At 38.6% G+C, this 26,697-nt stretch overlaps 1 protein-coding gene across 9 annotated transcripts in view; it reads right to left on the bottom strand.

The window, feature by feature from the left end:
• Nucleotides 1-9,728: 9,728 nt before the first annotated feature.
• IL15 (interleukin 15) overlaps nucleotides 9,729-26,697 on the bottom strand; it is a 77,978-nt gene continuing 61,009 nt past the window's right edge. For 8 of the 9 annotated variants that reach the window (XM_064585092.1, XM_064585096.1, XM_064585093.1 and 5 more), the window contains 6 exons: nucleotides 24,706-24,804; nucleotides 23,520-23,617; nucleotides 21,871-21,955; nucleotides 16,457-16,501; nucleotides 14,089-14,226; nucleotides 9,729-10,731 (listed from right to left, as the gene is read on the bottom strand). In XM_064585092.1, coding sequence (XP_064441162.1) covers nucleotides 10,621-10,731; nucleotides 14,089-14,226; nucleotides 16,457-16,501; nucleotides 21,871-21,955; nucleotides 23,520-23,617; nucleotides 24,706-24,717 — 489 coding nt within the window. In that variant the 5' untranslated portion in view covers nucleotides 24,718-24,804 and the 3' untranslated portion in view covers nucleotides 9,729-10,620. The remainder of the gene's footprint in view (nucleotides 10,732-14,088; nucleotides 14,227-16,456; nucleotides 16,502-21,870; nucleotides 21,956-23,519; nucleotides 23,618-24,705; nucleotides 24,805-26,697) is intronic. The other variant, XM_064585098.1, reaches the window with a different exon arrangement.

Raw genomic sequence — 26,697 nt, 5'->3', positions numbered from 1 at the left:
TTTTATACTGTGATCTCTCTTTACAAGTGGCAACTTCAAGAATTGAAAATTTATAGATTAGGACCTCTGTTTTCTATCACATTTGTTTACTACCATCTGCTCAGAGACTTCATTAATAATGAGAATTTGATAGTAGGTCAAATTAGTATACGTTCCATGTTAATCATGACCTTGATATTTTGGTAATAATAATAATAATAAAGTACTGGCCAAACTGTCCTGCCTTTGTAGCTTAATGAGAGCATGAAATCATTCATTAGCAAGAGCAGTGAACTAAACTCCAAGAAAGAGTAACCATGACCTATTCAAAAGCATTTAAGCCCCCAGCTTCACCTGAGACTTGGGAGTTTTGATGCAATGCAACCTAGACATATTTGCCTCTTGTCAATCTGAGGACAAAAAAATGAGATGAGTGACCAAGGTAATACATCAGATCAAAAATTAATATAAATAATGTAAGCAATTACATTCAGCAGCAGTAATAGGTTTTATGCAGGTTTTATGGTAGTGAGAGAGGTGAGAACTAGCAGGTCTTGAAAATGAGTTGGGAGAGAGGATAAGAATTTTGGAATATCACAGTATTCGCTGTAGTAGGGGACAATTAACTGATACAATTTGCTCAAATAAGTGTTGAAGTTGAAATAGAAGTGAGAGAGGACATTGGTCAAATTAGCTTAAAGGCGGCATTCCCCAGGGCAACCAGTTTTTGACACTTTACTGATAAACTTTGCAAGGTGGAAAAGACTGGAACTCTAATTCTGCTCGAGTCCAGGAGATGCTAAAATAGAACTCTTTCAAGGAAATTCTGGACATATGCAATATTGTACTTTTTTTATCCAGAGGCTATCCTCAGTTTTGCTGATTATAACTCCTGAGTAATCAATCGCCTTACTAGAGTAACAGGAACCATGAGGTGCTCAGGGGAGGAGATAGGGAACAAAGTTATCTAGTATTTACTCCATACCAAGACCTGTAGTCAGCATCTAACTTAATTCACAATGTTCCTGTCAGATAATATTGTTAGTGCCTTTTTAGAGACAAGAAAACAGGCTCAAAGTGGTTAGGCAACTTGCCCAGCATCAGGTGATGGAGACAACATCTCGTTCCGTGGCTCTCTGGGTGGTGTCCACTTGGGAACGGTCCTGGAATGGTGGCCTCTCAAAGAGCTCAAAGGCAAAGCTCTCCTACATCAAACTTTATGAGTACTGTACCTCTGTTATCCAAAGTGCAGTCCTTGGACACCAACATGGCACTTGCTTGGAGCTAATAAATCATAACCTGCATTTTAACAAGATCCTGAGGTAGCATTAAAGTACACTGCAAACTTTACAAGACATGGCACTGCTTGGCCCTTTGACTTAATTGGGAGGAAAAGGGATTCCTTTTGATTCACGGAACACTCTAAGAACCTGATGAAAACTATGGAACTTCTCTGGAAAAACAATATATCCACACTGAGAAATACACTTATACTTACTTCCTGAGGGTTAGGGACTCCCTGAAACCCATGCATGTACAATCTAGATGTCTGTAGACTCTAGGTTAAAAATGCCTTTCAGAGGTGATTAAGGTAACAGGGAAATCAATGCAGTATAAAGAGTTTGGAAAGTGAAAAACCATAGCCAAAAAAAAAAAAGGTTTAGTCTTTTCTTTCTTTCTTTCTTTCTTTCTTTCTTTCTTTCTTTCTTTCTTTCTTTCTTTCTTTCTTTTTCTTTCTTTCTTTTTCTTTCTTTCTTTTTCTTCTTTCTTTTTTTCTTCCTTCCTTCCTTCTTTCCTTCCTTCCTTCTTTTCTTTCTTTCTTTCTTTCTTTCTTTCTTTCTTTCTTTCTTTCTTTCTTTCCTTTCCTTTCTTTTCCTTTCCTTTCTCTCTTTCTTCCTTTCTCTCTTTCTTTCTTTCTTTCTTTCTTTCTTTCTTTCTTTCTTTCTTTCTTTCTTTCTTTCTTTCTTCTTCCTTTTTGAGAGAGAGAGAGAGCATGAGTGGGGAGGGGCAGAGGAAAAAGAAGAAAGAAAATCTTAAGCAGACTCCACGTGCTCAAGGCAGAGCCCAATGCGAGACTCAATCTCACAACCCTGAGATTGTGACCTGAGCTGAAATCAAGAGTCAGACACTCAACTGGCTGAGCCACCCAGGCACCCCAATGTCCTCTCTTTCAATCATCAGCAGTATGATTATATAAGTTGAACCACATACATATTCCCAGAAATTGGCTGAACATGGACACAAGAGATTTTCCTAGAAATTTGGTCTCCATTTCTTTATTTATTCATTTCTTCTCAGTGGACTTGATCAGTAGTTATTTGGAGTTTCTCTCCCAATGCAAAGATCTTTCACAATTGATAAAAAGTGTTTTTCAAAGATGATGTTTGGGTGTTACATCATTCTTGGGGACTTTGGGATATAGTTTCAGCCATGATTTTAAGACTTAGTTTCAATAATTTTATAACTGAAGTTAGTTAAAAAGCTGGGTATTCCAGCCTTTATTATTAAGTGCAAGTCTGTGGCAAAAAAAAAAAGACAAAAACAAATATATATTTTTTATACTGATTAGACTCTCCAGGTTCTCAACTCTTTTTCACCATTTTGTAAATATTCCTAAAGCCATAAAGTCATCAAGTGTTGCCTGTGTCCTTCATCCTTTTCTCCCCTTCCTTGAACCTTAGAGAATGCTTATTTTTATCCTGAAGGGTCCAGTTCCCTCCTCGTCAGATTAACTTTCACGTCCTCTGGAACTTGTTCTGGACACATAGTGATATAAAAACAGATTATAATCCACCCTTTCTTCTTTAATGAAAACTTGGTCTTGTCCAAGTCTTTACTAGTGTCTTGGTCTAGTCCTACTTGGCCTTTTACTAGCGTCTCTCTCGTCTCCATTTAAAAACAAAAAACAAAGCCAAAACCTCTTGGTTTTGAATTTTGCTAACATTTCTTCTCTCTTCTTCACTGTCAGTGCTTCTAGAAGAGAATTCACTGTCAATATAATCTCATGTTGGTATAATTCCCTCACATACATTTCTTTACAAAATTCAGAATAATTATGAATTGGTTGTTCCTTTCACAAAAATACTACAAATAATTATAAGTTCCTTTAAGTTTCTGAAGGAAAAAAACCACAACTATTTAATTGATTTAAATCTACATAACAGCTCAGACTTTGATTCTGCAGTGATAGTCTGATAAAGTAACATTTTGTATAACTGCCCAGTAACAAACAAGTATATTTTAATGAAACTGAGACATCTACAAAAGACACAATTTAGACAACTACTAAATCATACTGCCACTGAAACATTTCATTTTCTTCATTTTTATTTTAGTTTTAAATCAAACAACACTTTAAAAAGATCAAATTTCAGAGTTAAAGGTAATTAGTCACATTCGGGAAACTATTTCTTTTTTTATAAAGATTTTATTTATTTGTTTATTTGACAGAGAGAGAGAGGGAACAAGCAAGAGGAGCGGCAGAGGGAGAGGGAGACGCAGGCTCCCCGCTGAGCAAGGAGCCCAATGCGGGGCTCGATCCCAGGACCCCGGGATCATGACCTGAGCCAAAGGCAGATGCTTAACGAACTAGGCCACCCAGGCGCCCCTCCTTCTCAGTTTTAAATGCTAAACACAAATCAAAATTGAGGTAATGTTCAGTTTCTTACTCTTCACTGCGTTATCCTTGTTTAATTTCAATCTGCTTAAAGAATGTGCAAGACCAGAGCAGTGAAAATACCAACGGTCCTTGAAACCAGTGTGAACAAGGCTGAACACTTTAGAAGGGACTGTCAACTGAATCCAGTAGAGTTGATGGCCAGCCATGTAACCGAGGTCTCCAAGTGAACTTCCACGTAGAATATAATGTTTATTGGGCACCTGGGTGACTCAGTCAGTTAAGCGCCTGCCTTCGGCTCCAGTCATGATCCCTACTCAGTGGGGAGTCTGCCTCTCCCTCTGCCTCTGCCCTCCAGCTTGTGCGTGTGCACTCTCTCTCTCTCTGACAAATAAATAAAATCTTAAGAAAATATAATGTTTATGAAACATAAGTAATAAATAGGTGCCAACTTGCAGGTCACATGTATATTATTACAAACAATATAACCTGAGCAATGTTTAAAACTCGGACTTCCAAAAATATTTTTCCCCTGGCATCATTTAGAGTCACTGACACATAGTGATCATAAAAGCAGACAGACTTTCAGTCAGTTTTATTATTCTCTGCAGACAATTATCCGCAGACGTGCACCCACTTAAAGCCCACACCTAGTGGGGTCAGCCCTAGGTATGCCAGTGCTTGCAAATATTTATTCCTCTGAGCGCATTTTACATTTGGTGTTTGAAATAAGATAAAGATGACTAAGAATAAAATAAATCTTTAGGGACAAGTCAGCTTGGCTGAGAAATAGCATGGCTTCATGGGAAACCAGGTTCCTTCAAAGAGGGGAAGTCTAAGCCCAGTCCGATGCCTTGAAGGGTTAGGATCTCATCATGTTGACAAGGGGTTATACTTCTTATCTTTTCTGGCTCAGAGTTCAGAAGAGCTCTCTGTAAGGGGAAAAGGTTTCTCTGCTTTGCACACCTACCCTATCTTACCAAAGGAAAAAAAATAATCCCTTCTGCATTGGCCGTATCAGTCATCAAAAAGACATTCAACTGAAAAGCAGGGAATAGCATCATTGTGGCCATTTAGGCAAACTTTGTGGTTGCCTGTTAACTTTCTGTTTGGGAGGAGAGGTGCTTTGCTGCTCTCCAGATGCTTCACCTGTGAAGCACTCAAGACAGAGCCAAATGACGAGCAAAGACAATAACCATTCACAGGAGTACTGTCTTATGTCTGCAATTTGCATTAAATCCTTCTGCTACAGAAAGTGTGATGTTTTTCTGACGCTGCGATGTGGATAACAGGTCTATGGTTTTCATAAACTCTGGGACACCAAGAGCTTTTGTTATATTGAAGAGAGTGGATTTCTTGTCACATGAGATGTTTAAAGTGATGCTATTAATAATGCTGTGTATAACAGCTGCCCTTATTTATTCATAAATACAGCACCAACATCTTACTTGTCACAAGGAGAGGATTTTCTTCTACTATAAAAAGATAATTAATTCAGGCTGAATAAACTTAATGGTGCATTTGCCATCTGGGCAAAGCAAACAAAACACCAGAATAGAATTGTGTGAAGAAAAAATATCAAAATATGGAATAAAAATACATGCTTAAGCTCTGTTTGGTTTCTTTAACAACAAATAATTTTTCACCCCAAGTATTGTGCTCATGCTTATTTGAAAAGAAATATAACAGGCAATAGGGCATTTAAAAATACATAGTTGAACATGGACAAACATTTCAGGTGATTTCTCTCTGTCTTTGTTTTTTACACATCAGCAACACAAGCAAAATGTTTCATAGGTCTGCATCTCTTCTCGTCTAGACCCACGAGGGACAGAAGCTCTTATCAAATAAAATCATATAGATAAAAGTGCATTGTGAACTTTAAAGAACCATAAAAGTGTAGGAGAATTAATATTATTTCCATCAGCCTGGTGTGTCCTTAGAGAGCAGAACTCATAGACACACTGGGGGCTTTGATTTTATTAAATAACTCAGGAAAGTGAACTTCATTGACGACCCATGATCTTTAAAAGCCTTGAAAAGATGGTACTTGTCATGGGGAGCCATCACTGGCCTAACATTCTAAAGTCTCACCTGTAGGCTCTTAGCTGCTTATTCAGAAATGTTTCTTTTTTCTTATCCTCTCCATAAACATCTCAGATCTGTCTTTTCTTGACCATTGTGCAGCTGAACCCTGTGAGCCCCTGAGTATATGTGTTTGTGCTTTCAAAACTTCCTCCCTGCCCACCACCCGCCCACCCACCCACCCACCAAGCTGCACCTATCTTGCACCTTCCCATTCCCTGTTTTAACCACGCCTTGCCACCAGACAGCAGAGTACCATCATTATATCCTGGGGCCTTTCTCTGCCCCAGTTTTCTTGATGAAGATGACTGGTCTCCCTTACATCAACTAGTTCTCATTAAGAAGTGATTGAAAAATCCTTTTTTCAAAAAGACTTCCTGGTGGAAAGATTTGGACCACGGATCAATTCTGGCAGGCCTCAGAACCCAAAACTGGATTTACATGTTAATCCTGACGTCAAGTCATATATACTGCAAACAGGTTTGTTGCATTTGACAGTGAATGAATAATTACTTGCCAAAGTTAGTCTCCATTAAGTGTTGCAAGGAGTTCATTAAAATGACTCCAATAATGAGGTCCATATAAGATGCTGTTATTAGAAATACTTTTATTATCCCAGGATTTAGAGGCAAGGGGATTTTGACTTTGCCTCTTTTCTCAACAGCAGAAACAAAGCCTGCTGTATTTTCCACACATGTCAGAGTAAGAGCCTCTTTCTTTTGGAATATAAAGCAAAATTTTTACCACCAATATCCTTACCTGGCCTATAAGACCAGCTGATACTTATCTTACCAGCTTCTTCCATTGCTTTTTCTGACCCTAGCCACTCTGGCCTTTCTTCCTCTCTTTGAACGTGCTCTAATCCTTCCTTACTGAAGATTTTGGTAGGATGTTTCTCAGATGGATCCCCCCGCCCCCCGCAATCAGTCTTTATAATTTATAGAAGAGCTCAGACACCACTGTTTGAAAGAAGCTCTGACAGCTTGGAAGGATCGGCTGCTTCCTTCATATGCTCACCTGGTGCCCTTCATAGAACTGGTAACCAAATAAGCACACGAGTGGTTAATGGGATAACAGGATTCTCCTCCTGGAATGTCAACCCCATGAGGGCCGAACCTAAGGATGCCTTCCTCACACTTGTAACTGCAGTGGCCGCCATCATGTTCGCACCCAGTTGGCTTTCAATAAACCAGGTTACGATATGGCTGAAGGAGTGACTTCCTTAACGAGAGTGAGGATGATGAAGACATATCACTTTTAGGGTGACACTGCATCTTCTGAAAATATTCCGAAAGTGTTGACACAGCTCGTAAAAACTCAATGTACAATTTCCAATTTGACATCTGTGTAACAATTTCCACTTCAGTTCCTCTAGTGGTTAACTGATTTTGAAATCCAGGATTAAAGAGGTAAAATAGGGGCGCCTGGGTGGCTCCGTCATTAAGCGTCTGCCTTCGGCTCAGGTCATGATCCCCGGGGTCCAGGGATCGAGCCCTGCATTGGGCTCCTTGCTCAGTGGGGAATCTGCTTCTCCCTCTCCCACTCCCCCTGCTTGTGTTCCCTCTCTCGCTGTGTCTTTCTCTGTCAAATAAATAAAATCTTTTTAAAAAAAATAAAGAGGTAAAATAAATTTAGAAATACAGAAAAATAAAACCAGTCAATCACTGAAGTAGTAATTAGTGAAAGTTTATTGTGCACACACCAAAAAGGCAGTCTGCAAACCAGAAGCATCCAAATCAAAAGATGGAAGGCAGCTCAGGGGTATATTGTTACGGAGTAGCAGCTTTAAAGGTGAGAGAGCAGTGACGATTTATTCTTCACAGTGATTGGTTACATTAGAATTTTCTTAAATGAAAAGGAATTGGTCAATGGTTACCTCATATCCATCTTGGGAAACAGTTTAGGTTTTGCTTATGGTTTTCAGATGCATAAACAAGAAATGACCCAGTCAGGTTAGTCTTGCAAAATAAGCTAAATTAGTGTTTGTTTGTATGACTAAACTGATTTTGTCTGCTCAGGGAATTTTCAAGGCTGGTCTCCGTTTGTTTTTTACCAAGGACAAAATCATGACTCTTTATTAACGATTCATTAATTTTTCTTCTCTGTTGCATCAGATAGATTATATAATTAGGGGACTTTTCAATGAAGCTAAAGTTTGCCTTGCATAATAAATTCCTTAGTGAAAATAAAATTCAATCATCAGACACATTCAGAAGCACTGAACTAAATCTCTGTGGAAATGGGATTTCCTCTGGGCAGAATATTTATACATGACATGCATATGTTAACTGTGACTCACATGTGAATGCAGAGAACTTACACTAAGCCTGAGATAACACAGATGAAGGAACAAAAATGCTTTCTCTAGTATTTCTGGGTGGAGGGGAAGGGATCGATCACGTGCTTGGTTTTCATGTTATGTATGTTGGTTTGACTTTATGAGCCTTTAAATTTGATGGACAGAAAGAGTAACACATAGAGAAACACATAATAAGCCCCTCTCACAACAGGAGTAAAAGCAGCAAAAGAAAAGAATTCCATCAATTCTCTGTTCTAAGGTAAAAAATGAGAGTATGGAAAACTAGGCTTTTGATGGGGTTTTAATAATCTCTGGGCTCACAAATTATGTATTGGTTCAGTTTGCATTTCCATGTCCTCTGCCTTCTAACCCTTCTTTTGCTTATTGCCAGGGAGAGTGTAGAAAGGATATTCTCTCATATATCTTTTTCTTCATTTGAAATTTTAAAGAGTAAGAATATAATCCATCAAAATGACTCCAGACTGTAAACCTAATTTTTATCAGGCTTGCCTTTACTATTTGAGCTTCTAAGTCTATGGATTTGTGCTTTCTTTATTATATGTAACATAAGGCAAATGCTTCCAGCATTTAGGGCAATAGGTGAGATAAAAACAACGTATTCTAAACTACACAAATAACATCGGGCTGGCTAACTAAGGAGGACAGTTCGAGAAGGAAAACCTTTGAAACAGAAATGAAAAACTGATCTTGTTAAGAATTCAGGCCTGGGGGTGCCTGGGTGGCTCAGTCCTTAAGCATCTGCCCTCGGCTCAGGTCATGGTCCCAGGGTCCTGGGATTGAGCCCCGCATCGGGCTCCCTGCTCGGCAGGAAGCCTGCTTCTCCCTCTCCCACTCCCCCTGCTTGTGCTCCTGCTCTCGCTGTATCTTTCTCTGTCAAATAAAAGAATAAAAAAATAAATCTTAAAAAAAAAAAAAAGAATTCAGGCCTGAACAATAAAACTTAGGTTGTTTTACATAATTAGTTCTTTTCTTAAGTTAGCTAAGAATGTTTTGAGAGCTGTACCTCTATGCCTTGAGTTCCTTACGATTAACTGAAGACCCATACTAAGTAACTAATGTGGAAGGAATCCCAATTTTGAGCACTGGAAAATGCCAAACTTTAAACCCACTGTGTGCTTATATAGCCAGAATGGGTCATTGGTCACCATAAAAGATTATTGGTGATGTGACTGCCATTATGATTTCCCTCTCCCATCCCAACAAACACTAGAAGGAGGCTAACTTCTGTCTAAGGATTGGATTGGCAACTTACAGTTAAAAATGGTGCGTTTTTCCTAATCTCCATCCATAGAAAAGCTAGGGGGGAGAAAATGAAAGGTAGATTTTTAGAAATCCATTTCGATGAAATTAAAACAAATGAGCAAACGAAACACCTTGTCACAATTTCAATCCTTAAACTTTAAAGTGTGGCTGTCAAACACTATTTGTCTGGACTGATGTCAGGGAACAAACTGATAGCTGACACATGACTCTTCGGAAGTCAAATAGGATACAGATTTCTCCAAAACTATCTTGAAAGAAATGTTTAAGCATACATTGACTAGAGCAATGAGACACATGAGCATGGGCTGGGTACCGGGGGATAAAAGAATGTTTCGATAGAGAACTGGTTCGTATTGTGAAATGGAGTGAAATCGAATTCGCAGGACATCAACTCCTACCCTGTAGCCCCTCGAGTGAAGAATGCCAGAAGTGAGTTGGGTGAAAGAAGTTATGAGGAGACAAAAATATTTCACCTTAGTCAGACTTTTATTAAAAAAGAGCTTGGAAATTTCAGACAGTATAGTGCAAAAATATATAAACAATTACTTTTTATCAGATAATGTTGGCTCTAACAAATCAGCAGTTTTTTTTTTTTTATTATACAAAAGTAGCAAAAAAAAAAGTGAACACCTGCACTCGGGAAAGCATGGAAATATTAACATCATTACAATCACAAGTTCTCCATACACGATTCTACCTATCAGTGAAGGTTTATTATTGTCACTCCCACCTAAGATTCACTGATGCGCAGTACATGCCAGGTTCATGCACTGTCTTTGGTAACAGATGCTTTTGATATCAATAACTATGCTACAGAGTAAAGCACCTGTTTCACACCTATTTCTCCTTTCTCATTGGGAGTCAATTCTTCCTCCTTGTGGGACACCCACTGGAGAAGTGAGTGAAGGCTGGTGGTTAGCAGTTCCTGACTGGTTGGAGCACAGAGTTGACCTGCCCAGTGGTGCTCAGCCCCGCCAGCTGTGTAATTTGACTCCTGCCCTTGAAGGAATGTCCCCTATTTCCTTAAAGGGGTAAGTATCAGTGCAATTTCAAAGGATAAAGTAGGTACACAATTTTATTCAATATTTTATATTATGCTACAAATATGTACAACTTCAATAATAAATTAAGAATAAGTGAACAAAATAATTATGAGGACAGTTCATAGACACCATGTTACTCAATGCCATTTTTCTGCCTTCATTTCCAAGAGTTCATCCGATCCAAAATTCTGGATCATCCTTTTGTTAGAAAAATTGGTTTGGGCAGCCCATGTGAACCGCAGAGAGTTTCATTGCCTTTAAGCCATGGGAAGATGTTTGTTAATAGCAGAAATGCTGAAGAGGATCAATTACAATCAAGAAGAGTTGATGAACATTTGTACAATATGTACAAAACTCCGAAAAAATTCTTTAATATTTTTCTCCTCCAGTTCCTCACATTCTTTGCATCCCGTTTCAGTTACATTCTGCCAAATAAAAAGAAAGGATTAGATTGAAAGTCTGCTGTATCTCTTTCCTGGGAATATCACATCATTTGAACCATACGGTGAGGTCTTAAGACATGAAAACTTTGGCAAATTAATATCATAGTAGGAAGAACCACTGGAAAAGAGAACTGGGAGATTTGATTTGGGCTTATTTTTCCTATAATAGGTTAAAGACACTGGAAAAATAAGCCATGTCTATCAGATCATGGACTTCCTGCTTACCGCCCTTGAGTGGTCATTTACCCTTCTGGTCGTCTACTCTAGCATCAGGTCCATGCCTCCCTGCATGGCACACAGGGGCCTTGAAGTGATCCTCACCTGTTTCTTTCACCTGTCCCCACCACCTCAAAGGACATAGCCTAAGTACACTGAGCTCATGCCTTTACCCCCATGCACACATCATGCTATTAGCTACCCTCCTGTGTTGACTTTTCTCTCTGCAGGTTCCTCATTGCCGTTGTAGCTACCACTACTCAGGTTAAGATCGCTCAGGTGCTATCTCCACCAGGAAGGCATTCCTGAACCGAGGAGTTCCTCTAAATGTTCCATCTCCACATTCTCAGACCTCCCTCCTATCACATCATATATTATATTGATATTAGGGAGTTTCACGCTTTTTATGCTATTATTCTCTAGGCTTTTCTAAGAGTGCAAAGCCACACACATCTTTGTTTCCCCAGCATTTAGCACAGGGCCTAGCACACGGGAGTCACCTAGTCGTTACCAGTTGAATTGAACTATTTAGGTGAAGACCACAAGTTGTAATTCAAACACCATTTCATGGATAACTAGAATCTTCCAAATGTAGTCATCACCAATAAACTATTTAAGAGATCATCTGAACCATGCAAGCCATACCAGCAAAAATCAAAATTAGATTTTACATCCATTAAGCATTTGAAATTCAGATTCACCAACATTTATCAAGCACATCCTCTATGCCAGGCACTGTCATATTCCATATAGAACTGTCCTCCTTGAAAATAATCATGTCAACCAACAAGGCAGAGATATTACATGATGCATCTCAGTTGACATAATCAATGAAATTCTCTGTGCAGCCTGCCCGCTCCTTCCATTAGATGTGCTGAACACACCACATCACAGTCACAGTGACTGTGACCATGGGCATCAAGAGTTCACCAGGAAAGATGTGGTATATATATACAATGGAATATTATGCAGCCATCAAAAGGAATGAGATCTTACCATTTGCAACGGTGTGGATGGAACTGGAGGGTGTTATGCTGAGCGAAATAAGTCAATCAGAGAAAGACATGTATCATATGACCTCACTGATATGAGGAATTCTTAATCTCAGGAAACAAACTGAGGGTTGCTGGAGTGATGGGGGTGGGAAGGATGGGGTGGCTGGGTGATAGACACTGGGGAGGGTATGTGCTATGGAGAGTGCTGTGAATTGTGTAAGACTGTTGAATCACAGACCTGTACCTCTGAAACAAATATTGCAATATATGTTAAGAAAAAAAAAAAGAAGAAGAAGATAGCGGGAGGGGAAGAATGAAGCGGGGGAAATCGGAGGGGGAGATGAACCATGAGAGACGATGGACTCTGAAAAACAAACTGAAGGTTCTAGAGGGGAGGGGGGTGGGAGGATGGGTTAGCCTGGTGATGGGTATTAAAGAGGGCACGTTCTGCATGGAGCACTGGGTGTTATACGCAAACAATGAATCATGGAACACTTCATCTAAAACTAATGATGTAATGTATGGTGATTAACATAACAATAAAAAAATTTAAAAAAAAAAAGAGTTCACCAGGGATGTTGTTAGGAGTTATCTGTTGCCTAGCTCAGCCTTTCTACCAATAACATAGAAATAACATATCACAAGAGTATTTTAAACATCAGTATGTTCATTTCATAAATACATTGTCTAGAATATGCCAGGCAATGTTTGGGGAGTTGGGATACAGCACTGAAGAAAACACACACACACACACACACACACAAATAACTGCCTCTTCGAAACTGGCATTTGAGTAGGGAAAAGCAGACAAAAGCCATTCAGGAAAACACCAGTTAGTGGGGCATGCAGACAAGAGGACAGGGCGTGGGAAGGGATTGCAAGGTGAAGAGCTGCCATCACTGAGAAGATGACATTTCAGCAAAGACCTAAAGCAACCTGGCATTTTTTGGGCAAGTCCACGGCGTCCAGCCATCCTAGCTCAGGGGCTCCGCACTTTCGGTCACCTCTGCCTCAACATCCTTCCCCGGAGACAAGGCTCATTCCCTCTTGTCCTGGCCAAATGTCAGCTTAGTAGGTAAATGTCTAAAGTGGAATCCTAGCCCTCTTACCTATCTTCTTTTAGGCCACTGGAATTAATAAATAACTGAGTTATTATTATTCATTTCCTTATGATTGCTTTATTTATGCTTTATTTTATGGTTTATTTAAGTCCCTTAAGAGCAGAGACCAAGTGTATTTTTTCACGTCTGTTTTCCCGAGGGCCTACAACGAGGCTCACAAAGTGTTTGTTAAATTAATGAATTATTCTTATGCCTTCTTTGTTCATAAAACTTCTTTCTTTCCACTCTACTTTAGCCCCTGGTGTTGTGTTGGGAAAGCTATCACGCTCTTTACTTGAGGGCCTCTGAGCAGCTCATCCCCACGCCCGCTGTGGGCGCTCCTCACATTTGCTCCCCCCGCAACCATGCTGCTCGTGGTGCCTGGCGTGGCCCAAATTCTACTTGAATTATTAATATGTTTATTATTAACTTTCTGAGGCATTTGTCCTGCCAGGGGATAAGAAGGAGACATCCCCCGAAGTGAAACTGCTTGGGTATGAATCCTGGCTCCCCATTTTACCAGCTGTGCAAATTGGAGGAAGTGTTTTCAAGCCCTTAGTGCTCCAATTTCTTCAGCCTTAAAACAGACACACGATACCTATCTCACAGATTTATTGTGAGGACGCAAGGAATTGCCACATCACCGCTGAAGAACGGTGTTGTCTGGCATAGAGTAATAACCGAATAAATGCGAATTGCTATTCCTGACGCTAAACACTTAACTATGTCATTAGATTCATGGCTCTGCACTGCACCTGGGGATGAACACCTTGAGGGCAATGACCTCCCTGTTTCACCACCATCACTCTCGCACCAAAGTGCACCGCCTGGCGTCATGCAGGGCGTGTTTGTTGAATGAATAAATTGATAAACCAGTTTAGGATTATGCGCACCCTAGTGGTGCGGCCACTCCGCAGACATGAACTCCCTCTCCCGAGAGCTGCTTGTTCCTTATATCCAGCTAATGCCTTCTCCCACCCAAGCCGAGAGCATCAGACAAAGCTCCGTCTGACTATTAGAAAACTCACCCCATTAGAAGATAAACCATCATTTGCTAGGATGATAAGGTTCTCCACTGTTTCATTAAGGAGATGATGTTTGGACTCAAGCAAAATAACACGTAACTCCAGGAGAAAGCACTTCATCGCTGTTACTTTGCAACTGGGCTAAAAATAAGAGTTACAGAGAATCATTTTGGAAAAAAAAAAAAATGACCTTTCCATTATGCATGTTTACATAGATGTAATTATGATTTTTTAAAAAGTCAATCCAAATATTTTATAAAGAAACACAATACCCCCAAGAAGTTTTACATAGGAGACAGCTTTTTTTTTTTCTTTCTTTTTTGGCTTTGAAATCAAACCCAAACAAACTGACAACGAAACAATCTAAGAGGATGGTAATATTACACAGAAGAGTGAACATAAATCTAGAAAACATGGAAATAATAGGCCACTTTTTCTCACTGAGAACATTTCCTCTTTGTAAAAGGGTGCTAATACCAGCCTGAGACTCTCTCAAAACATTAGTATGGATAGTGTGCACTGAAAGAATTTTTAGAATCAGATTGTGTTGTTAACATTTTAAACAGTGATAGCTGCTGATGGTGCTATTTCTGCCAAGTTCCAAAGTTCCAGAGGCAAAAGTGATTCCAAGAAATGTATTAGAAAAATCGGGGTGCCTGGGTGGCTCGGTCGTTAAGCGTCTGCCTTCGGCTCAGGTCATGATCCCAGGGTCCTGGGATCGAGTCCCACATCGGGCTCCCTGCTCAGCGGGAAGCCTGCTTCTCCCTCTCCCACTCTCCCTGCTTGTGTTCCCTCTCTCGCTGTGTCTCTCTCTGTCAAATAATTCAGTAAAATCTTAAAAAAAAAAAGAAAAATCAATGTAGGAGTATTGCCCACTCACGGGCTGGCCAAACCAGAAAGGGATCTTTCAGATGCCGCAGAAGTATGTTTCCCACAACGGTTCATTGAACAAAAGCCTAAACTTAAAAGAAGCATTGATGAATATCTGGAGGTTTGACCACGACTTGACTTTCTGTTCTCATTGCCTTGCACAGTGCCTGGGACCCAGCCGGCACTCCACAAATGCTTACTGAATGGACGAAGGAAGGAAGGAACCCACCTATGTGTCTGGCACTGGCCATATGCCCATGTCCCACAGCAGCTGCTCAGGATTGAAGGGTAAATACTGTCCCCACATAGATAGATAGATAGATAGATAGATAGATAGATAGATAGATAGATAGATAGATAGACAGATAGATAGATAGATGATAGATAGAGAAAATAATAAATAAGCAAAACAGGGTCAGACATGCTTGGTGACTTGCAAGGTAACACAGCTAGGTAGGGGCTGAACCAGAGTTTAAATCTAAATTTCAACCTCAGCTTCTTTCTGTAACCCGTGAGTTACAAGGTTATCTTCTTGCAAAAAAAAAAAAAAAAAAAAAAAAAGCAATCTCAGGATGCTGAGTTTGGGGGGTTAATTGACTGCACTCTACTTTGGAAAAATGGAAGGCATGCTGAAGCCGAAGAGGCAGACAATTTCTATGTGTAGCAGCACTAGCCAAGTGGCTGATGAACATCTGTTTTTTTTTTCTAGTTCATGATGAAGACTTCCTCCCAAAGCTAAGGAAGTCTTCACAGGAGCAAAATTTTCTATTTCAGAGAGGTCCTAACTGAGAGCGGACTCACGGTTCTCCATGCACACAACATAGAGTTTGTTTTCCACAACGTGAAGAAGTCAGGGATTTGTTTCTTGGTTTTTAGTAGCCAATCCAGAGAGAAGGACCAGCAACATGGCTAAAATCCTACACACCTTCGGCAATGTCAGGGTATTAATGAGACAAGTTCAAGATCATTTTTGAATTCTGATAAGTTTTATGAGTTCTGTTTATTTCTTTTCTCACATAGAGGGTAACCAGACAGAATCCTCTTCTGACAATTGTAGAGATTCACGCAAAATGTAGAACATGAATGCATTTAAGCGACTTGTAGAAAATTTGATTAAGGGTGGTAATACACTACAGCACTGGAAACAACAGATATGGTGGATAGTTTTAAATTGAATCAGTTAACCTGATTTTTGCATTTAATTGCATCATGATCTAATTGCATCACAAAATATATAATATATTTTGTTTGACATTGATGGAAAAGGCTGTTTCAGATTTTGATTTGGTACCATTATGAAAATAGCATCTTTGTAGTTCTCTGCCCCCAAGTCCCACAACCTCAACAGTTACCTATAAAATTCATTGATCATATGTTGTCAGAACACACGGAAAGTTAGATTTAAAAACAACACATCCTTCAGTAAATTTATGAAGATATACTTCTTCAACTTTTGAAACTGGAAAATATAGCAATTTTCAAAAAAATAAACTATACTCACATGAGCATCGCTTTCAGTATATAAAGTGGTATCAATATGTATAGACTGAAAGGAAACAAAATTAGATAATATGAAAAACTATGCCCTCCTTTAGATATAGTGAGAACAACCTACTGAAAGCATTAAATTAAGCTTTTTAAATTTTTTTATTTTGAGATAATTTCAGATTTATACGCAATTGTAAGAACAAATAGAGATCCTGTGCCCCCTTGGCCATTCCCCCAGCGGTAATATTGTGCATAACCACAGTACAATAGGACAACCAGGAAACTGACATTGATACAATCCACTCACCTTGTTCAGATTTCACCAGTTCGATGTGCAATAATGGATGGGTGCAGTTCTACTCAATTTTACCAGATGTGTGAATTCATGTAACCATCTCCACGGTTACATAGTTACATCATTAAAATCCTCCTCCTACTGTTTTATAGCCCAAACCACCTTTCTTAACACACATTTCACCCCCCACCTTTCTAATCCCTGGCAACCACTTCTCTCCACTTCTCTCCACTTCTCTCCTTGAAATGTATAACATTTCAAGAATGTTATACAAGTGGACTTATATAGTATATGATTGTTTGAGATTGGCCTTCTGAATACACTATTTTTTGAGCAGTTGTATGTTTATAGAACATGAGCAGAAAGTACAGAAAGTTCCCATATATCCCCTCCCCGCCCTGCCCCAGTTTCTCCTATTATTATTATCTTGCATTAGCCTGGTACATCTATTACAATTGATGAGTCAGTATTGATATATTTGTAACAAAGTCCATAGACTGCATTGGGATTCAGTCTTGGTGTTGTACATTCTGAGTTTTAAAAAATATATAATGACATGTACCCACCATTTTAGTATCATACAAAATAGTTTCTTTACCATAAAGACTACCTGTGCTCCATCTATTCAGCTCTCCCTTTCCCCTGACCCCTGGAAATTTCCCACTGATGTTTTTGCTGTATCCATAGTTTTACCTTTTCCAGAATGTCATATAGTTGGTACCACAGTACATAGCCTTTTTAGATTGGCTTCTTTCACTTAGTGGATATGCTTTTAAGGTTTCTCCATGTCTTTTCATGTCTAGAAGCTCCATTTCTTTTTATTGCTGAATAATATTCTATTGTATGGATGTACCACGGTTAGCCTATTCAGACTATTTTTTTTTTCACCCAACATAAGAATACTCTGGAGGTCCATCCAACCTGTTGTGAGTTATCAGTAATTCTTTCTTTATATTTGCTCAGTACTGTTCCATGATATAATGTACCACAGTTTATTCATCCACTGAAGGGAATTTGGGTTGTTTTCAGTTCTTAGCTATTGCAAATAAAGGTCTATGAACATTCATGTGCCTGTTTTTGTATGGACATGAGTTTTCATTTCTCTGATATAAATGTTCAGGAGTGCAACTGTTGGATCATATGGCGAATGCATGTTTTATTTTATAAAAAACAGCCAAACTATTTTAGAGTAGCTGTAAAATCTTATATTCTCATCAAAAATATGTGTGATCCAGTTTCTCTGCATCCTTGCCAGCATTCAGCATTATTACTATTTTTTAATTTAAATATTCTTATAAGTGCATGGTGATGTCATTGTGGTTTTAATTTGCATTCTCTAAATAATGTACAGCCATTTATTGGCACTTTCTCCCAGAAAAAGACTTGCGGTGATTCATAATTTCTTCCTTTCTAATCTGCATACTTTTATTCTTTTTCTTGCCTTGCCAATTTAGCTAAAATTCCAATACTGTGTTGAATAAGAGTGGTGAGAGATGACATATTTGTCTTGTTTCTAATCTTAGGGGAAAAACATTCAGTCTTTCCTCATTAAGTATGATGTTAGCTCTACGTTTTTTGTACATGCTCTGTATCAAGTTGAGAAAGTTACCTCTCTTTCCTTGTTTGTGGAGAAATTTTACTAGGAATAGGTATATTCTTAAAATGCTGTCTCTCCATCAACTGATCCGGTCACATGATAATCTACTTTAGCCTGTTAATAGGTGGGTTACAGAGACCGATTTCCCAATAGTAAGCAGGTCTTGCATACCTGGAATAAATCCCATTGGTTATGATATATAATTCTTTTAATACACTGGTGCATTTTATTTGCTAATATTTTATTGAAAATTTCTGCATCTAAGTTTATTAGAGGTATCTGTTGCTTTCTCTTTTGATATCATCTTTGCCTGGTTTTAGCATCAGGGTAATACTTGCCTAGGTGAGTTAGAAAGTTTTCCTTCTTCTATTTTTGGAAGAGATTGTAAAATCTGTGTTAATTTTTCTTTAAGTGTTTGGTAGAATGCTCCAGTGAAACCAGGTGGGCCTGGGGATTCTTTTTGGGGAGATTATTTATGGTGAATTCAGTGTCTTTAATGGTTATAGAAGTTTGGGATTGTTTATTTCATCTTTGTCACATTTTGGTAGTTTGTGGTTTTTGAGAAATTGGTCCATTTCCTCCAAGTTGTCAAATTTAGAGAATAAAGTTGTTTACAGTTTTTCTTTATTATCCTTTTAATGTCTGCAGATTCTGTAGCAATAGTCTCTCATTTCAGCTCTGATATTAATGGTTTATGTCATCTCTTTCTTAATCTTTATCAGTTTTTCTGGAGGTTTATCAATTTTATTGATTTTTTCCCCCAAATAATGAGTGTTAGGTTTCATTAAGTTTCTCTATTATTTTTCTGATTTCAATTTCATTAATTTCTGCTCTTATCTTTACTTTCTCCTTCCTTCTGCTTGTGTTAGGTTTATTTTGCTCTTCTCTTTCCAGATTTTTGAGGTGGGAACTTAGATTGTTGATCTGCGATCTTCCTCTTTCCTAATATAATCACTTAGTTTTATAAATCTCCCTCTCAGTAATGCTTTGCCTGAATCCCACAGATGTTGATGTGTTGTACTTTCATTTTCAGTCAGGTCTATGTACTTTTTTTATATCCTTTGAGATTTAACCTTTGACCCATGGAAAATTTAGAAGTATATTATTTAGTTTCCAAGTGTTTGGAGATTTTCCTGCTGTATTTATATAATTGACTTCTACATGATTCCACTGTGTTCAAAGAACACTCTGCATGATTTCAATTTTGATAAATTTGTTAAAGTTTGTTTTATGGCCCATGATATGGTTAGTCTTGGTGAATGGTGCCTGAAAAAAATATTAATTCCTTGTCGGTGAGTGAAATGTTTCATCTATATAAATTAGATATTGTTGGCTGACTGTGTTGTCCAGTTCTTCTATATCCTTTCTGATTTTCTCTCTTGTCGTTCAGTTTGTTCCTTAGGAGGTGGTGAAGTCCTCAACTATAATTGTGAATTTGCCTCTTTCTCCTTTCAGTTCGATTAGTTTTTGCATCTTGTATTTTGAGGCTCTGCTGTTTGGCGTGTACACATTTAAGATCACGTTTTCCTGGTGGATTAATCTCTCACCATTTTGTAATGGATCTCTTGATTCTAGTAATTTTACTTGTTGTAAAGTCTACTTTATCTGATACTAAGAGAGCTACTTCTGATTTTTGAAATTATTGTCTGTATGTGTATCAGCTTCCTAGAGCTACAGTAACAAAATATCGAAATGAGGGCTTAAAACAACAACAACTTATTCTCTTACAACTCTGGAACCTAGAGGTCCAAAATCAAGATGTCAGTAGGGCCATGATCCCTCTGAGGGCTCTAAGACAATCCTTCTTTACCTCTCCCAAGTCTCTAGTGACTCGGGCGATCCTGGGTCTTCTGTGGCTTCTAGCTGCATTATTTTAGTTTCCTTTGCCTTGTAGCTGCCTCCAATTTCACATGGCCTTCTTCCCTGTCACTCTCTCTGTGGTCTGTCCTCTTCTTAGAAGGACAGCTAGTCGTGGAGTTAGGGTCCAACCCACCCCAGTAGGACCTCACCTTAACTAATTGTATTTGCAAAGACCCTATTTCCAAAGAAGGTCACATTTGGAGGTTCTGAGGAGACATGAATTTTTTTTGGGGGGGGCACCATTCAACAACCCATTACAATATGGTATATTCTTTTTTCTCTTTTCAATTTCGACCTACTTATATCATTATGTTTGAGGTGAATTCCTTGTAGACAGCAAAATACTGGTTTGTGTTTTGTTAATCAATTTGGCCAATCTCTGTCTTTTACTTGTATTCTCTTTCCCCTCTCCTTCTGGGACACTAATGCTAAAAATGCTGGATCTTGGGTGCCTGGGAGGCTCAGTCAGTCAAACGTCAGGCTCTTGATTTCAGCTCAGGTCATGATCTCAAGGTCATGAGATCAAGCCCCGCGACGGGCTCCAGTCTCAACACAGAGTCTACTTGTCCCTCTACTTCTGCTCCTCCCACCGCTTGCCCTCCCTCTCTCTCTCTAATAAATTTTTTAAAAATAAAATAAAAAAAAGAATGCTGGATCTTTTATTATACCAAAGATCCCTGAGGCTTTTTTTTCAGTGTGTTTTCTATTATTCTATCTTCAAGTTCACTGTCTTTCCTCTGTCATATTCATTCTGTTCGTGAATCTCTCCAGTTTGCTTTGTATTTCAGTTATTGTATTTTTCAGTTCTGTCATTTCCACTTGGTTCCTTTTACATATTGTATTTCTTTGCTGAGACTTTGTTTTATCCAGTTGTTTCAAGGGCATCTGTAATTGCTTGTTGGCACATTTGTATGATGGCTGCTTTAAAATCCTTGTCAAATAATTCCAACATCCAATCCATCTCTGTTTCAAAGTCTGTTTCAGAGTTGTTTCTCAGTCAAGTTGTGATGTTCTTGCTTCTTGGCATAATGAGTGAGTTTCAGCTGTGTTCTGGTATTTTAGCTTTGTTACGAGACCCGGGTTCCATTTAAATACTCTATACCAGCACGCATCCACCCTATTTAGGTTTAGGTTCAGACTTCTGTTTGTAAGCTGCAGTTCTAATGACAGTGTAGCTTTCAGAATCTTTGTGGTGCTAATTTGAAATGCTTGGTTCACCTGGCGCCCCTGGGACTCCCACTGGTCCCTGCTGTGTCACCCCCTGCGGTGAAAGGCAATTCCCTGGGCTCCTGCTCTCTTTCCCCTTGCAGGTTCTGCCAGGCCGGCTGGTGTCTTCAGGTGAGGGAGGGTGTTCCTTAGCCACAGGACAGAGAGCTCCTCCCTGGGTCAGGCCATGCTCCCTACAAAAGCGGCCAAGCTGCCCAGTTTCTTTGCTAGAGACGGGAGTCTCTGGACTGTGGTGACAGAGAGCTCTTCATACCAGGCCACTTATAAATTGAGTTTTAAAGATAATTAAGATCTGAAAATTGTAAGTAAAAGATTTCATTTAAGGCTTATGAATTTCTACAAAAATATTGTTTCAAGTGAGATTTCATTAAGACTGATAGCAGAACATAGGGAGAGGCATACTCCAGAGCAATCATACCAGATAGTTTATAGAAAAATGAGTACTCACTTGAATAATATTGTCAATTTTTTCCAAATCACTTATTACAAACTGCCAGGTTGCCTCTGTTTTAGGAAGACCTGCACTGATACTGCTGAAAGCAAAACCAAAGAGCAAAACATTTTGAATGAGTGTAATAATACTGGCTTGATGAATATTACAGGCAAAAGAGCAATCAAGATCTTTTTTATTTTGATCAGTGAAAAGGTAAGTGTTATCCTTGCCTTTGTGCATTCAACAGACGAATATAAACAGCAAACATACAGTACAAACCCTTGACACTTGAGGTTAACTTAAGGACTGACCTACCGGGATTAGAGAAAAACCTAATTTGGAAGGACAACTTATAAATAACCTGGTGTAATTTATTACAGTGGAATAAACACAGCACCAGATGTGTGGCAGTGCTCAGTAAATGTTTTTGAATGAATTCCGAGTTTTCTTTAAGTAGAGGTTCCATCCGACTTTTAAGTCCAATAAATAGGTAAAATTCTTAAGATAAGCACTAATCGTTTTCATGTACAGATTTTGATAGTACATATTCTTTACCATAGATTAAACACGCCCCCTTGCACACTGCTCACACTGTGACTAGGCCTGCAGTAGCTTTCTTCAGAAATATTACAGACTGGAGACCAATCTAGTCTGAACGATCATACACTTACTCATTTTGGTAAAACTGAAATTTAACATCAGGACAAAAGGCTCATACACTGACCAAGTGACTGTGGAATGGTTCTTCAAGCTTGAGGAAAAATAGTTGCTCCCTGATGGATATTGTACGGAAGCAAGAGACCCAACACTAATCTTCCCTGTGAGGAAGATGCACCTGCACACATCTCTGGTTCCCCACACCATGAAGGCATTAGTAAGGAAAACTGAGCTGGGGGTCATATTACGTAACTACAGGCTGGGTGCTTTGGGCCAACTGTGTGCAGTGAATTAGCTACATCTAAGAGAGAAGAAAAAAGTTAATAAGCATGGAAATATGTGAATGTCTATTAGGAGGAAAAACGAAAGGCCTAAGTAAAGAAAGAAACATTTCAAACTGAAGTAGGGTAGGGCTCAGAGGATGGGCGAGGCAGTGTCAGGGATCGATAAAAAAGTAACATGGTCGGGCGCCTGGGTGGCTCAGTCGTTAAGCGTCTGCCTTGGGCTCAGGTCATGATCCCAGGGCCCTGGGATCGAGCCCCGCATCGGGCTCCCTGCTCAGTGGGAAGCCTGCTTCTCCCTCTCCCGTTCCCCCTGCTTGTGTTCCCTCTCTCACTATGCCTTTCTCTGTCAAATTAATAAATAAAATCTTTAAAAAAAAAAAAAAGTAACATGGACAAGCCCTAAATATCTGTATTTTACTGCTGTGAAAATCAGGTAAGCTATTAATAAGGAATGGACTTCCAAGTTTAGTTAAATACCAAGAGGTCTAATTTATTGGAAAGATATAACACTCATTTGGAATAATACCCAAATGTAGAAATGCTCATTTGGGTGTTTACCAAACCTCCTCGGAATCTCCGTAATCTGCCCTCTATCTTACCCCAAATACTTAGTTCCTAAGGATTTAAGCAAACTGAACATAAAGCAGTTTAAAAGAAAAGATACTGAAGAACAATGATCAAGGCCATTAACATGATGATATTTATGCTGAAAGATAAACTTACCCCAAAATGAAGACATGAATGCCAGCCTCAGTTAGAAAATGACTGTTCAAAAGTAAACACAGGTAGCACTGGATGGAAGTACTTCTCAAATGTGGTTTCTAAAAAATATCATCACAGGCAAAGTGGTTAAAACTTTTTTTAGTTAAAAAATGATACTTAAAATAATATTTTATCATATTTTTAGATTCCAAAAGTTAAGTTTATCACAATTTCAGAATTAATGCTCTTTTTTAGAATTAATGAAGCTAGAATTTATCCTTCTTGCTTTGTCGGCACCTCCAGCTCTGTCTTCTATGAGTAAAATTCTTTAATATGTATTTCTCCAGGTGCATTTCAGTGACAATAATTTTAAGAAAGTTCACATATTCACTAATTTACATATATACTAATATCATCACTTACTTTGTTTCTATTATCTTTATCCTCCCTCTCATCTTTTTTTTTTTTCCTTTTGAATAGTTCAGCATATATTTGTTGGATTGCTCTTAACTCTCCATGGCATGTTCATTTTTTTATTTGGGTGTGGTTGACAATAATAGTTCAACATATTTCATATAGCACAGATTAATAACATGAGTTACTAATACAGGTGTACTAGTTATATATTAATTTCACGTGAATTAATTTCAAATGAAAATTAATTATATATTGGTATCATTTGGAGGAAAAGAATGGATAAAAATAGACCCAACTAAAGATACTCTATGCCATCATAACAAGCAATATATAATAATTTCTCTTGGTGATTTAGGAACATACTTATCTTAGAATTTCTCAGTTTTGATACTTTTGCCTGCCTCTCTCACACTGTCAAAACCTTTACAGTTTCAGAAAGTACCCTAAACACTAAGAATCTGGGCTTCATTTATTCTACACTAAAGAGATGAATAATATCCAGACATTGTCATCAAAGACTAGACAATTCATTGATTAGATGAAAATTCAAAGAACAAAATAAGGTAAGTGAAATAATACATTTACAATGACATGAAGAGCACCTGATGTGAGTAGAGTTAAAAGACCTGTTTCTATTTACTTTCAAAATAAGAATAATCCATACGTGACCAGAGATCTGTGACATCTCAAGGTCTTTGGAGAAGAGTCATAGAACTTACTATGAAGTATCTGAGATTCAAGTGACCTTTTATGAAAAGTCCATGTACTATTTTTCTCTAATTTTTCTTACCGAAATTCTCATTACTCAATGCCAGGGTAAATCCTTAAGTACTGAAGAAGAGCTGGCTATGGCAATGGATTTCCAGCAGCCATCCATCCAGAATATTTCCTACAATACAATCCAGGGTAAGGAAATGATCCATTAAAAACACAAGTGGACAAGAAGAAAGGGAGGAAATTAATATTCATGGAGCACTTACTTTTTCATGGGCTCTCTATTAGTCACTTAATATATCTATCACATTACATCCTCACAACAATCCTATGGGGTAGAGTTAGCAGCATTTGGGTAAGGTGCCCAGGCCCTACAGCAGGTGCAAGACAGCCAGGATTTGAGACCAGGCCTGTCTGGTGACTAAGCCCAAATTGGCAAATTCCAAAATTCTATGTTGGTAAACAGTAGAAGCAACCAAATACCTGGCTTCGTATAAACTACTGACTGTTCATTTCATTTACAACAGAAAAGGTTACTTCTACAGACATGAACAGCTGTGTTTTGAAATAAATCACTGTTAATTAAAACATTATTTGAGAATTTCATAAGTAACAACTTCTATTTTTTTCTAATTCAAGGCAATGAAGAATGTGAAGATCACACACTCCCAATTTCAACTCCATTTTATTAAAGCAAAAATTAAAACCAAGATACATAAAATGTAAAGTTATTTGTGCCATCCTTTTTAAAATAGTTATGTATTTACTGACCTCCCCACAAAACTCAAAATCTGCTATGGTCTTGACATAAATATTCACTGCAATTAAATTCTGTAAATTCAATTATTTAAATTATTTCATTATCCAGATGATTGCTTTATGATATACAACATATAAATCTTTAAAAGAAAAAACTAGCATTTATTTAAGCATTAAGCAAGATTCTATGAGAGTACATTCAACAGAAATGCCTTTTTTTCAATAATAACATATGAAATCGAATCCTCCTGTTACATACGATCTGACTCATATGCATGATTTTAATTACAGCAAACCCTCCTTATTACTCTCTTCTTAGAATCATCTTCTTTGTCTATATTATCTCAGGGCTTCAAAGCCTCTTAGATTCCCTACATCCTTTTGAGTTGTATCCCAAACTCCACATTGTTCAAATAAAATTACTTACTGACCAGAGCCTGAGCAATACCAAGGGTGCTGGAGGTGTTAATAAGGCCCTTACAGAGCTACCTGAGTAAGCAGCGAGGATTTCACAGCAAGTCTCCACATATGCAGGGTGTTCGATTCTCATCTGGGGTGCAGTGGACGTCCACCGCCCTGCCCAACCACCCCTGGCGGGCACCCGTCAAGAAAGACTAAGCCTGTACCCTGAATGCTCCTGCCCAGCATGGTGGAATGCAGCAGGAGCCCGTCCAAATCTGCAAGCAAAATGACGATCATGGAGGCCAGTGTGGGCGCAAAGGGAACTTTTACAGCTTTGCCACCCACAAAAGAACTGATACGGTCTCCTGGGTTAACAGTGAAGAATCCAGTTTTTATAGCAGCTTTGGAAGCATTCAACCTGCCACTTGCTAGTTCCGTGGACCAGTAATTTTACCAGAAATATATGTGTGGGGCTGCGCGTGCACGTGTGTGGGTCAAAACTCAGTGCAGGTCAAAGAAACCTGAGAAGGTAAAATACTCTTTTCTCTTTAGCCAGGGCTCAAAGTTAACAATTACTATAATTAATTAGTATTAATGATGGTAACATTATGGTAAGTATTGTTTACCTGGTGCTTTCAGGTTTACCAAAGTATTTCCTACACATGATCTCATTCAATCCTGACAATCTCTTCCTGTGAAAGATATTACTCTTATTTTAGGGTGAAGAAATTGAGGTTCTGAGAGGTTAGGTGACTTGCGTCAGGTAAATGTCATACGTGTGGCCATGAAAATTGACCTCACAACCAAGGTGGGCAGAGGGAGGAGGGAAGCCAGAAACAGATGAGTAGCCCCTTCCTATAGGAAGTAACCGACTCACCCCGTGTGAATAAGAAAAATCCACTGCTCT

This window comes from Mirounga angustirostris, unplaced genomic scaffold (genome assembly GCF_029215605.1).
Source record: "Mirounga angustirostris isolate CCGP_5_RB_7025 unplaced genomic scaffold, mMirAng1.0.hap1 SCAF_2, whole genome shotgun sequence".
NCBI classification, from domain to species: Eukaryota; Metazoa; Chordata; class Mammalia; order Carnivora; family Phocidae; genus Mirounga; species Mirounga angustirostris.
The sequence above is the reverse complement of the archived record's forward strand: the minus strand, read 5'-3'. Positions and strand labels throughout refer to the sequence as shown.